The sequence below is a fragment of the Bombus vancouverensis genome, chromosome 4, assembly GCF_051014615.1.
Source record: "Bombus vancouverensis nearcticus chromosome 4, iyBomVanc1_principal, whole genome shotgun sequence".
Lineage (NCBI taxonomy): Eukaryota > Metazoa > Arthropoda > Insecta > Hymenoptera > Apidae > Bombus > Bombus vancouverensis.
The window spans coordinates 7,012,236-7,025,907 of NC_134914.1; the positions used below are offsets into that span (position 1 = coordinate 7,012,236).

Genomic DNA, 13,672 nt, shown 5'->3' on the forward strand with positions numbered 1-13,672 from the left:
GCGTGTCTGTCGACAATCTGTAACAAATGAAAATAGATCTTACTTTTACTACGAGATTGTGATCTCTCTTTCCACTGCTTTTAGAATGAAAACAGATGGTTGAGCATGGGGGACCTGGTTTGACTCCTTCCTGCGTGCCTTTCTCTACCTTCTATCTCCTTATGATGTATGCGACTGGGTTACCAAGAAAAAAATTAGAAGCAACGCGAATGAAAACTCGTTGCCACAATATGCAGCCGATTCTTTTTTCATTCGCAACTTGTTTCCTCGTGTTATTATTATTTATTAGACGAAATGATAGGTTTTGTTTAATACTGTAAATTAAGATTAGATTAGGTTTCTACATTATGCATAGATGTAATGCTCATGCGTGTATGTTTTATGAACAAGTTGTTGCTGGGTGATATTTATAGAAAGAATTGGTTGTCTTTGGTATGTTTCATAAATCTGAAATTGAAATTCGCCCTTAAAAGTATAACAAATTTTACTCTTCATGTAAACAGATAGAATCTATACCATTTCATGATTGATTACATCATAAAAATTATGGACTATGTACATAAGCTTAGCAAATCTCCTATCGTAGATATGTTTAATTTTTGCGCTCAATTTCATATATGATTCGTGTCATGTAAATAGTACAGAACTCGTATTACGCAAGCATTATATAACTTTTTATTTTTTTCTAACTTCATATAAAGTTATTAATGAGTTTTGCTTTTTATTTAACTTGTTGATTATACATGGTAAATGTTTATCAATAACTGTTAATATATTATACTCTTTTTTTACATTTTATACACTTCAAACAAGGTTATATAAGATTTACATAGGATTGTCATCTTCTCTACAATCTCAATGCAAATGAGTTATAAAATAAATCCAGTGACGACATATAATTCACAAGTTTTGCTGCAAATAATGAATACGATTTCGAAATTTGCAAGTCAATTTCATTGACTATATCTCGTTTGTATTCGTAAAAATGTGGGAAATGTCGGTAAGATATCGATAAAAGATATATGTTACAGTCTAGTTTTCTACTATATCATATATAAGTAAGAAGATTCATATTTTAATAGTGTTTTATCTATTTTCCGTGATGTGGCTATTCGTTTCAGTTCAAATTCTCAAAATTTTGTTACTAAAAAGTTTCAAAATAGTAGAATTTTCTATGTATTTTATTTCATGCATGTATTTATTATGCTACTTCTCTTTTGTTTGAAAAAATTTCTTGTTCTCTTGTACTCTGTATTTCAATCCTTTCAACAGTTACGTATAATTCCAGTATAAAGTTTCGCTCTTCTTATTTATAAAAATTAAATTTTAATTACAGTAGAAAAGTTACTAAAAATGTAAGAAACATAGAAAATTCCAAATATGTCATTTGTATAATTTTAATTTAATAGTAAACATTATAATATTGTGTTTTATTATAATAACCTATTACCATTATAGAGGAGAACAAGCGTAAAGTAATTTTATAGAAGTTACGATATGCAACAATACAATAATTTTTACATTAGTTTCGTTACAATATTATAACTTTATATATAATACTTGTTTTTATAGTTTATTGTTCTTATAGGTAGCGTTAAATTATATTTCCCGATTTCATTTGGAAAACCGTACTCAACAGTGCATTATATAACATAATACGTAACAGTTGGCTTGAATTACAAGTATATCGTGAAGATATTGTATGCTAAATGCAAGTTGTCTAATATGGAGTAAATATCGTTAGAATTAATATGGGAGTTTAAGAATTATTAAGAACTATTTAATTTTTAAGATAATGACATCGACTTCTCTCTCTCTCTCTCATCTAATTTTTTGAACAAATTAAATCTTACGTATTTAAAGGATGTGTGTCTATATTATTATTGAGTGACAAATTTAGCAATTAGCAATATTTAGAAAATTTTTGGAAGGCACCGAGCATGAATCATAATTTACATATAGGTTTCTTAAGTTCTTTCGAAAATTTTGTGTATTGTTCGAAATAAATCGAAGATAATTTCGAACAAAAATACGCAGAAAAAATTTTCTACGAAAAGAAAAACGTATTTCGTTTATTTATTTTTTCCCATCTTAGCTTGAACAACGAAATATTTTGAACACGTAATTCTCTAGCAATAAGTCAAGCATACTTTCAATTACTCGAGCAAAATTTTTCAAGGCCCTTGAAACCTTTTCATTTATTTTATCATACCAGTTCTATTTTCGAAACAAAAACTTCAATAAAGTCGACAAATTTCTTAATTAAAAAAATATACTCTACATATACGAGTACGTCAATAAATTGAACCCATCATCAAGCCATCATTAAAAAATGAAGAAGAGCGATTTAATTTCTTTAAAAATTTTTCCAAAACCTCTTATCCTTTTTTCCGCCAAAAAAAAGCTAATACATCAAGTGTCAGATCTAAATTTCGATCAATTCATGATCCTCGATTCTCAACATCTGGATGGCTCCCAAAGGCTGCATACCAGACGGCGCATCGTCGCGCTACTTTATCGCAAAATTCGTAACCAGATGCTCGAAGGCGATCTCGAGTAACCTTCGTCTGATCGTGGGCGTCGCTTCGACTCGCCACGAAACATTATTTTCGAACTGTACGGTGGGAAACCTCGGTGAAACCTAACTTTTCAAGCTGAGGGGACCATTGCGCAATCGAACACACACAAACCACACTAATCAACTTTACAACGAAAAAAAATAGTTACAATATTTTACCAACATTTTTGTGCAAAATTCATCCTGGAACTTTTACTATTTATATCATTATTAATAATACTATTTATTGAAAAAAATAATACAATTGTGGTATGCATGTGCACCATTGCACTTATAAGAAAAGTTCTACGAAAGTATCCTTTCAGCTATTCATCTTCTTCCTTTGAGAATTTTGTCTAACTGCACTGATAACTAAGTTACGACCTGGAACAGTTAACTGTAGATTATTCTGAAGAGTGGAAAATGCGAGGGAACGCACGGAGGCGACCATTATTCGCGCACGTGCAGAAGAGTTTCGCTGGCCGGCGCGTCGTGGCTCAGCAGACTCCGAAATGTTGATGCTAAATAAAACTCCTAGCTGGTTGGGACGATGCCATGCGTTCTAATTTTCACGAAGGCAGATCGCTAGCCCGGGACGTGGTCCGCCGCGTCGTTTCGAGCCGGATGATTCGATAGTCTTTCGAAGCTCTCTCCGGGTTACCTGTTCTTCGTGGCAAGGAGAGGGAAGTTTACACGTAGATAAACGGGAAAACGTGTCTTTCGAGACCAAACAAGGAAAAATCGGTGTTAATTATAGAGAATCGTTTCGATAAACGAAGGAACTCGTACGCTTATGACGAGACACGGAAAGGTCGGTGACTATTAGAATCATTCACGGCGAAAAACAAAAAGATCTCTTTGAAAGTCCTTCAACATGAGCAATTGAAAAATTGGTGATAATTCGGGGAAATTCTTTCGATCAACAAAAAAATTGGTCGTCTGATACGAGATACAAGAAAGCCCGTTTGCGAGTACTTTTATACGAAAGGCTGGCAAATTGATGACGATTAGAAACGATCGTTGTTGCGTCTATCCAAAAAAGTTGAATCGTTGCGGAACTCTAGTAATTTATTTACTTGCCTCCTAATCCTTCTCCTCAAAACGAGAAAGTTGAGCAACCTGTGACGATTAGAAGAATTGTGTCAAAATTGGTGTGCGATTTACTCATCTAATTAAGATTTTAAAAATCTTCAAATTAAAAGGTTGATAAACTTGCGAAGATTAAGGAGAACTGTTACGAAATAGGTGTTTGTATCTGTAATTATAAGTGAAGAAAAGAAGCAAATTTTGAAGCTTCCAGTGGTGAATCGTGGGTTTTTCCATGCGAAGGTTGCGGTGACATGGCTGCCGCCCTTTTGGGCAAGTGCGTTGGATTACTGGCTCTGGTGTTGCTTCTCTATAGTTGTTGCTATGGCTTCCGTATTCGAGATCATCCATCGTCGACGGAGCAACCACATCGCGCCACCTGCACTTCCATCTTTGGCAGATGCCAGGAGAAGACGATCACGGCCACGTCGAACAAAAAGTGGCACGACACTTCGCGGCTTGCCAGTGCTCCTAGGAAACCACCTGTCGAGCTGACGTCGACGGATGACGATAGAGTAACAGAAGAAGAAAAGTATATAAAACATGAAGGAGGTGAACGTGTCTCTGATTGGATAGAGAAGAGTCTTGAAGAGGATGAGGATGAGGATGACGAAGTGATCGTGGAGATAGAAGAAGATACTGACGAAGTAATTGTGAGTTACGATGAGGATCAGGATGAAGAAGAGGAAGAGGAGGAAATAAGTGAAAATGATGATGATGGTGATAGTGATGAAGAAGAAGATAGAAAAGTAATTATGAAGAAACTTGTAAAGGATACTGAGGAAGATGAAGAGAAGAGCGAGAAAGTGGATTCGAAGAAGAAAGTAAGTTTGGAGAAAGGTTTGAAACAAGAAAAGGATGAAAAAGACGAAGATGAGGACGAAGAAGAAAAACATGGAAAGAAATATAGGAGAGATGTTCATGGAAAACTGGCTGCAAAGAAACTTGTAGAAGATACAGAGGAAGATAAGAAGACAAGTGAAAAAGTGGATTTGAAGAGAAAAATAAGTTTAGAAAAGGGATTGAAAGAGACAATGAAATCTAAGAAGCAAGAGAAGATTGAAGATGACGAAGACGAGGACGAGGACGAGGACGAAGACGAGGACGAAGACGAAAACGAGGACGAAGACGAAGACGAAGACGAAGACGAAGACGAAGACGAAGACGAAGACGAAGATGAAGACGAAGACGAAGACGAAGACGAAGACGAAGATGAAGACGAAGACGAAGATGAAGACGGAGACGAAGAAGAAAAAATTGTTCTACCTCCACCACGAAAACTAGAAAAGGTTAGACACGCGGACAAAGATAAGATTAGGTCAGCAGAAATAGCAATTGTTACAGAAAAACCAAAGGAAATACCAAAAGTAGAGAAGAAACCAGAGGAAAGCGTGAAGAAGATTCAAAAATTATATGAAAAGAAGTCGACGGAAGAACCATCGAAGCTAGTTGAAGCCACGAAGAAAGTGGAACCCGTGAAAATAACGAAAGCTGAAATCGAATCTCCTGAATCGAAAATTGTCGTGAAGCCGGAAAAAAAAGCGCAGATTTCAGTAAAGACAGAGGAAACGGCGAAGGTTCCGGTGAAGACAGAGGAAAAAGCGAAAGTTCCGGTGAAGACAGAGGAGAAAACGAAGGTTCCGGTGAAGACGGAAGAAAGGACGAAGGTAAAAGCGGAAGTGTCGAAAACACGGGAACCGGCAAAAGTGAAAACAACGAGTGCTCAAGCTCCGGCTAAAGTTACAGAAGTTAAGCGATCCGATAGTGAGTATCGTGAAAGATTGAATGTCGTGATTTGTTGATTTGTTCTTTGGAATTTGCGGAACACACAATATTTGTAAATACAAGATCAAATGTAGTTATTGAAATTACGTCGATATAAATCGTTTCATCCAGTATAATGTAAATCGTGTTTTATCCAGTTGTCCACGGAGAAAATCATCGCAGAAAGAAATCTTTGTCGAATTTTTGGAGTAAAATGAGTATGATATTGTGTTGCAGAAGATGAGTCGAAAGTAAAAACGAAAACGCACGTGGAAGCTTCTTTCACTTTGGCTCGATTGAACGAAGCGATACTACGCGTACCGACATTCGTGCCAAATTTCACAGCCGTTGAGAACTTCGAATGTCAGCAGCATGGCAAGATCTTCTTACGACAATTACGGGGTTATAAATTATGGGCGTTGCAAAGTAAGTCACCTCTTTTTTCCATATGTTCGTGTTGAGAATTGTGGATCTTTGGCCGAAATAATGTTATAGGAACACTAAATTTACACTTGGGATTAATATTAGAATAGTTATATATTTATTTTATGGATGATTTCTTATATATTCATCGATACACACTTGCACGCGTCTCCGCACTTTCTTCTATACCCGACTGTTAACTGACTGAATAGTTTACATTCATCTGTTTTCGAGACGCTGCGCACACACATACCTCCACACACTGATACCCACATACAAGTATCTCTAATACGCATTTAATCCAGTCCAGCACAGAAAATTATTCATATTTCAACAGTTCGTTCTAACAAATTTTATCTATTCTGTCACGTTGAGTATTGATGACATTACGTTGGCGTCACGCACGAATAATTCTCAAATGGCATCGGAATGGTCGACGAGTTTGAAAAGAAATATTTCAGTTAGAATAAAAAGCCACGTGATTTCGGCCCAATAGTCAACGTATTATATTTTCGAAAATGAAGTAATTTATTTCGGAAGTATTCTTCCTCTGATTTTTCGTTTGGAAATTTTCCGAATCATATTGTCAATATTTTATCCAATCGTGTTTCATTGTCTCTATGGGATCAGTGTTAGATTCGAGCGCAAAAATTCCATCGGGTCTATTGCGAGGGAACGTGAACCAACTTGGAGATTTTGACGAGTGTTTGGGTGTGATGGCGCACGTGAAATTGAATGAAAAAACGATAAGGGTGCAGGGCAAATATTGTTTGGCCAATATAGATTTGTATCCGTCTCATCCGGACATGAAGCTTCCGGTTAATATGATGCAGGCACGTTCTTTCATAAGAGGAAGTATGTACGACGTAAGTGAATGATTGTATTTTTTTGTTTGCATTTTGTCAACGATATTGATCTTCTCGCTGCAATCAAAAGCACATTGTTTTCAATACCAGTGAATACTTTTTCGAATTACTTTTTCACACCGTGAAGATTAATGAATGATCAAACTTTCGAGAAACTCTATTATGATGAACGTTCACTTTTTCAGCCTGGTCACTTCATTCCAAAATTCACGACAGTGAACTGGGCAGTGTGTCTTCCAGCGGCGTGTTCCGCTGAAGACGCACGAATCGTTGTCGAGGAAGCATTGAACGACTATAACTCTACCGTAGGAATTACATTCATGGTAGATGTCAATCCTAACATGTGCTACGTCAAACAAAAATCACGAAGCTATTCGAAAGAGACGATCGGTGTTCTGTATGTATTTATATTTACAATTAAATGGCGGATTTTATGCATTTATGTGAAATTTAAAAGGTATACAAATGTACAGAATGTATATAATATTAAAAAATCACCAAAGTATACTCATTATACTTACTGTGGGTGAAATAAATCTCCGCTTAACTTCCATTTCTCCAATTGAGTTCACAAAAATGTAAATTTGCATAAAAATCCGCAGTATATTTATAATTATCGAATTAAATCAATTTAAGGAATTCACAATCGAGCTCCATTCTTATGAGAGACTACTAAAACAATTTTATTAAAACGTTAGAACTATCAGATTATTTCATAATTATGTTTCCTATAGAAGTTCTTATAAAATTATTAAAACTACAGAAATCCGTTTTTGCATTATGTTCTCAAAGTAGGCAAGAATGAAAATAATTTTCTTTTTATTGCCAATTGTGGGTTCCTTCACAAAATTCAGATATTACAAAATTCTCCAATTCTCATATTATCTGATTAAAAATTATAACAATGCTAAAATGAAATATTTAATTTCTTTTTTTTTCTTTCCAATCTTTTTTACAGATATTTCTACGCAATGATCGTCTGTCTCGTCGCTGTAGCAACCACGAGAGATTATTTAGTGGTGTCGGAAGGAAAAGGTAGATTCTCATAACATTCTATATTTTCTGCAAGTTAATGCGCTCAAAAAATCTTCTAAATTTATTTAAGTAGTTTCGTTTCAAATATTTTATTCTACGTACGATATCACAAATTTTTATTACACGATCGTTGTCCTTTACAGGAAACTATTCGGAGAGAATAATAATGTCCTTTTCCTTACGGAGAACCCTGAGATCTTTATTCAGTAAAGGATCCAGCTATGTCGATATTACATGCATTCATGGAATAAGGACACTCGTCACGATTATGCTTTACATTGGTCATCAAATCATACCGATTTCGATGTTGCCATTTTCCAATCGAATCGAACTCACAGAGGTAAGGATAAAGATTTACATATTCGCTCAAACATATTAAGACAAATAATTCTTTATTATAATACCGCGAATTTCTATGAAAATTCATGTTTTTGTGAACTCAACTAGAGAAATAGAATTAACATTTCTTTTCATTGGTTTTCTGTGTCGTTGAAGTTTGCGTTTAATGTCTGGTGTTAAAATAGGTAGCGAACTCTCCTATCAGCTCGATAATGAGGGTGTCAATGGTTTACACAGACGCGTTTTTATTGCTTAGCGGTGTCCTAGCTGCTTTCAACATGGCGCACGAATTTATAACACGGGGCGAGATTCGATGGTTTTGCCGTTTTATTGCCAGATATATCAGGTAAGTTATGGTTGACTCATTTGATTATTAAAGCAATGTCAGATATTTTATTTCATGTTCTCACTAATAAATTAATTTATTAATTTATTAACAGTGAAATTTTTCTTTATATCAGCGTATAAATATTCTTCTATATAATTTCGCTATTTTAGAAAATTTTGAAAAGTTATATTTGACTTCAAAGTTATATTCTTATTTAACCAAAATCGTTACAAATATTTCACTGTATAAGAAAAGGATAATAAAATTAAATATCTCAATTTGAATTTTAACGCCGAGTTCTTGAATTTTCATTTTGTAAATTACTTTTATTAAAGTATATTGATTCTTTCGATGCTACTTTTTAGACTCACCCCAGCGTTACTCGCAGTGGTATTTTGGTACGCATTCATAATGGAGCACATTGGATCGGGACCACAATGGAATAGCGTCATAGTACCAAATGCAGAGCTTTGCAAAAGCAACGCGTGGACGAATTTGTTATACATACAAAATTTCTTCCCCTTCGAAGAGATGGTATATAAGTTGTTCTGAAACTGTGCGAGGACTTGGCAACATAATCACAATTATAATCCTATTTATCGATTATCATAAGCACAAACATTCCAAATTATTCTAGAAGATTAACTTCGTTTTCATCTACAATTAGATCTTGCGTTCTTTCAATGTTATTGGTGCACCAATCGTCGTTAATTTGAATTCTATTATAAAATTAGTCTTTGCGTTTCATCAACTTGATTAACTTCAGTCAACTTCATTCGATTTAACAAATTTTTCTTGATCGATAGTGTGCAACTCATACCCACCAGTTGGCTTTAGACATGCAATTGTCACTATTAGCCCCAATGTTGGTATTCTTCTTAGAATGCAGGCCTATCATTGGGATTCTTGTAATATTTTTCTTCGTCTTATTGTCAGCTACACTCCGTTACGTAGCAACGATGAGCAATTATCTTTCCGTTGTTGTTTTCCATGGAATGTCGTAAGTATATCTTGCCAATTTTCAATATAAGCTTCTGCATTTTATATTCAATCATTTTAAGAGCAAGTCCTTGGTTTTAGATTGAAGCATCTTTACAGGACTGCCAATTTAGTTTACGCACTACCATTACATAGAGCAACGCCATATATATTTGGTGTAGGACTTGGTGTGTTATTACGGCACACAGGAAAAGATGTCAGAATCCACAAGGTATAGTAGACTGCAGATAAGATTTATTCTGCAATTCAAAATACCCACCAAATAAACGAGATGTATCGTACTAATTTCAGGTGTTAGTGATCTTGGGATGGTTGATCGCGATGGCCTTGGGATCCTGGTCGTTATTTTCACCATGGCACTTAGCCAGAAGGGACTATGTGTACGATGCTGAAGAAGCAACCAATTATGTTGTGATCAGTCCAGTCTTTTGGACCTTGGCTTTATGTTGGCTCATTTTTGCGTGCTACACCAATCACGGAGGTCTTTCTTAAATTGTTGAATATTAGGCGTTAACACACAATTTCGATTATTTATTAACAATGCTAATTTTTATTTATAGGTATATTAAATAGATTCCTTTCGAACTACTGGCTATTACTCTTCAGCAGAATATCGTACGCTGTATATTTAACACAATTCGCAGTATTTTTCTACAATGTTGGGACCACCAGACACTCTAGCGAATTTCATCTTCATAGAGGCGTATGTACAATATGAATCTCGAAAAACAGCATCCACATCTCTTGTTAACCGAGTAAAATGAATTAACTTGTCACTCAGGTTCCTAATCTCTTAGATATAATAATTTCTATATTTCCTTTCAAAATTAAAAAAAGATAGAGACTTCTTTCTTAATGCGTCTTTATGTCTTTTTCTTTAAGGAGAAGAAACATTAAATTTTCTGTTGCAAACAATTACAATTAATTTGTTGCAATTAACATTCAATTTTATGAATTTTTCGAACTATTGCATTTAAAAGATGAATTAGTTAATAGGTTAAAATAACTAGGATACTAAAATAAAGTGTACCTTTCCAGCTAGATCTTCTGGAAGCAGCAACAGTCATAATCATCTCCATCATCCTAACTTTATTTTTCGATATCCCTATGCAAGAGATCAAGAACGTGCTTATGGAGAGTACAGACTCCCTGAACGCAGAAATATCAATATCAGAGAAATCAGCAATCGTCGAGTCTTCAATCTCAGAAATCTCGAAAACCTCAAAAGCTCCAAAATCAGAACTCCATGAAAAGAAAATGTTCGAAGAAGACGAAGTAGCTTCAACAGGCTGGGACTGGCAAAGAGACTTAGTAGATGGTGGTACAAAATACTCCAGTGAGAGTATAGAAGACGAAGAACGAGTAGACATGCCTATTTTAAAAAAATCAAGTGGCAGAAGACGATCACTTATTAGTCGTGAACCATCTGAAGCCGAATATCCGTCATATTGGCTAAAGAACGATAACAAAAGATTCTCAAATAATACTGAAGACTATAGAGATCATAGAAGAAGAAGCAAAAGCAGTCAAAGGGATTATAAGGAGAACGAAGCTTTAAGGTGACTATTCATTTGTTGGAAAACATTTTTATATTGAACTTTTTTCAATATAAATTCAGTTATATACGATCAAAACCATAACTTCTACCCTAAATCTTTCTAGAGCGCAACAAGAGCGAGAAGAATCAATTAAACGAAGCAGACGCTCTCTGTCAAGAAGCCTCGACACTAAACAATTATCCACACGGGACAGCGAGGATGAAGAAGAGTATCCAAGAACCAAATATGAAGAAGAAGACGAAAATAATCCGAGGTACAGGCGATCGCAATCCAGAGGAAGATCCGTGATCAGGGAATCGGACGATTATCGTTCCTGGGACCTTCCTAAAGATTCCAAAAGACCTTCCAGAAAATCCGAAGAACGCGAGCCTATACAAAGACAACCAAGAGTCTCAAAAACCTTTTCCTCAGAAAGCGAAGAAGAACATTTTCCTCAACAGAGAAGAATTGAAAAGAGACACGTAGAACCAAGGATCAGTGACGAAGAGGATTGGGAGAGCGAGTTGAGAATACGTCGAAAGCAATTCATGGAAAAACTGGCGACACGAGATCCTGCATCTGAAGAAGAAAACTTGGTTTCTTTACGAAGATCTTCAGCGGAAGGAAAGCTAGCATTGCTAAAAGATCCAACAGGAGATGACAATATGGATTCCTGGACGGTTAGTGTAGGTTCGCGTGTTGCTCAATTAGGCTCTTCTCAAGAACGAAGTGAACCTGAAGACGACTATATTCGACGAAGAAGAGAATATCGTGAACAGGCTCCGCCTCCAAGAGAAGACACCCAAAGCGAAGAAGAAGCGATTTGGGATTCCACAAGAAAATCTTATACCAGTAGTAGTCAGGTGACTTCTATTGAAGAAGACGACGATATTGATACTTATAACTTCGTTCTAACAAAAGATAGTAAAAGAAAATCTGTTCAGGACCTTTCTAGGTTACCTCAGGAAGATTTTGACTTTGTAGAGTTTGAATTGACTGTTGGAAAGAAAGAGGGTGAAGGTTTACTTAGGTCTTCTTCTGGTTTGTATAAAAGAGAGTCGATTATTAAAAGTCAGGCTAGTGAAGAAGATCCTGAGTATCTTCTTCCCGAAAGGCCAAAATTGGTGCAGCAGGAGAGAGAGCATCCTTTTAAGAAAGCTTGGCAGATGCAGAAATCTAGGTCTGAGGAAGATAGCGCTGCATACGTTATTAAAGAATCTAAAGAACAATCTAAAACAGAAATGAAATCGAAAGATGACGAAATTAAGGAAACTAAAGAAATTAGAAAGGAATTTAGTGGAGAACAGTATGAAGACACTGGCATGTTTGCTGATGATGAGTCAGAATCGGTTATGCTGGCTCATAGTAGTAGTGATATTGATGATAACACGAGAATGAGTTCGAGGTCTGAAGAAACGGAGTCAGTTTCAACTGAGAAGAGTAAGAGTTCTAAGAAAAATAGTGTGAAGTCATCGGACGTTGAGGAGGATTCTCTGAGATCTAATTGGCCATCGGAGGAGGAGCAAGTTTATAGAAGCGGTCCTAGGAGTAAATCGGAGGAGGCAGAATGGAACTGGGAAAGAGAAGAGACTTGATGAAGTGAGTGAGTTATGGAGTAAGAAAAATGATTATAAATTAAATATAATGAGGTAAATTATTCTGCTTGGATTGGTTGAGAGGGAAGGGGAAAGCGAAGTAGACTGGATTTTGGGAAGGAAGGAGTGAGGATTTGAAAGGAAAAATGGATCATTGAAGAGTTGATGATTGATAGATTTAATTATCGTTCCGTGAGAGAGAATAGAAAGAACGTATTTTTACAATCGTTTTATTCTTTTATTACAGTTTTAATCGTTTTATTACAGTCAATCAGAAGTCTACGTACACCGCTATTTATAAATCATATAAAGCTTCTAATACATTAGCTATACAGAAACCGAGTATACGAGTTAAATAAAATCTTAACTTTTGGTATTGATAAACTTAAAATTAAAATTTCGTCCCAAGAGTTTGTAAGCTAAATGTTAATATTATTTTAATTTCTTCTAGAAATATGTTAATATATTGATCAAATTCATTTTATGTCTTAATGGGAATTGAGTAAGATGTGTAGAATTTTGTGACCGATTGTACATCTTCTCTGCAGTTGTCTCTTGTTTCTGGTTTCAAGCCCAAGATCGTTTATCTGTATTTAAATCTATCGTCAAAACACATAAGTCGAATGTAATTGTGGAATTACAATACATGTTAAAAGCGTTGCGAATGACAAGACCAAATTACGAAACCATTTTCCGTAGAGTATAATAAATTATTCGTTAAATATACATATATTAGCATCGTGAATGAATGAGATAGTAATATTGGAAAATTCCGTATTTCTTCGGTATTTATGACGTTCCTTATCTTCTTACATTTGATGGAATTTGTTTATTGTAAAGGATACGAAGGATACTGGTAATAAAATTATGCTAAAAAATTGTCTTCCTTATGAAATTTTTAAACTTAACGAAATTTCACTTTTTACAGCCTTGTTTCAATATTTTTCCAATGCCTCAATATTTCATTTGGAATATTATAATTATTATTATAACAAATAGAAAAAAATGCTTATTTGAATCTGTATTAGACAAATCAGTCGTAAGATTTAAAATTCTATTTTAAGACTTATCTTTTTATTATTATTTTTTATTTTTTATTTTATATTTTATTCTATTCTAACATACGATGTAACCAACCCAAA

At 35.0% G+C, this 13,672-nt stretch overlaps 1 protein-coding gene across 1 annotated transcript; it reads left to right on the forward strand.

Annotated features, from left to right (window-relative positions):
• Positions 1-3,152: 3,152 nt before the first annotated feature.
• On the forward strand, positions 3,153-13,412 carry LOC117156764 (uncharacterized). The gene is made up of 14 exons (XM_033334089.2): positions 3,153-5,407; positions 5,645-5,833; positions 6,461-6,696; positions 6,882-7,093; positions 7,655-7,731; positions 7,875-8,071; positions 8,256-8,416; positions 8,764-8,932; positions 9,205-9,398; positions 9,479-9,608; positions 9,689-9,878; positions 9,958-10,100; positions 10,436-10,956; positions 11,060-13,412. The coding sequence occupies exons 1-14, from the start codon at positions 3,898-3,900 to the stop codon at positions 12,528-12,530; spliced, it is 5,400 nt and encodes a 1,799-aa protein (XP_033189980.2). The 5' UTR covers positions 3,153-3,897; the 3' UTR covers positions 12,531-13,412.
• Positions 13,413-13,672: the final 260 nt, after the last annotated feature.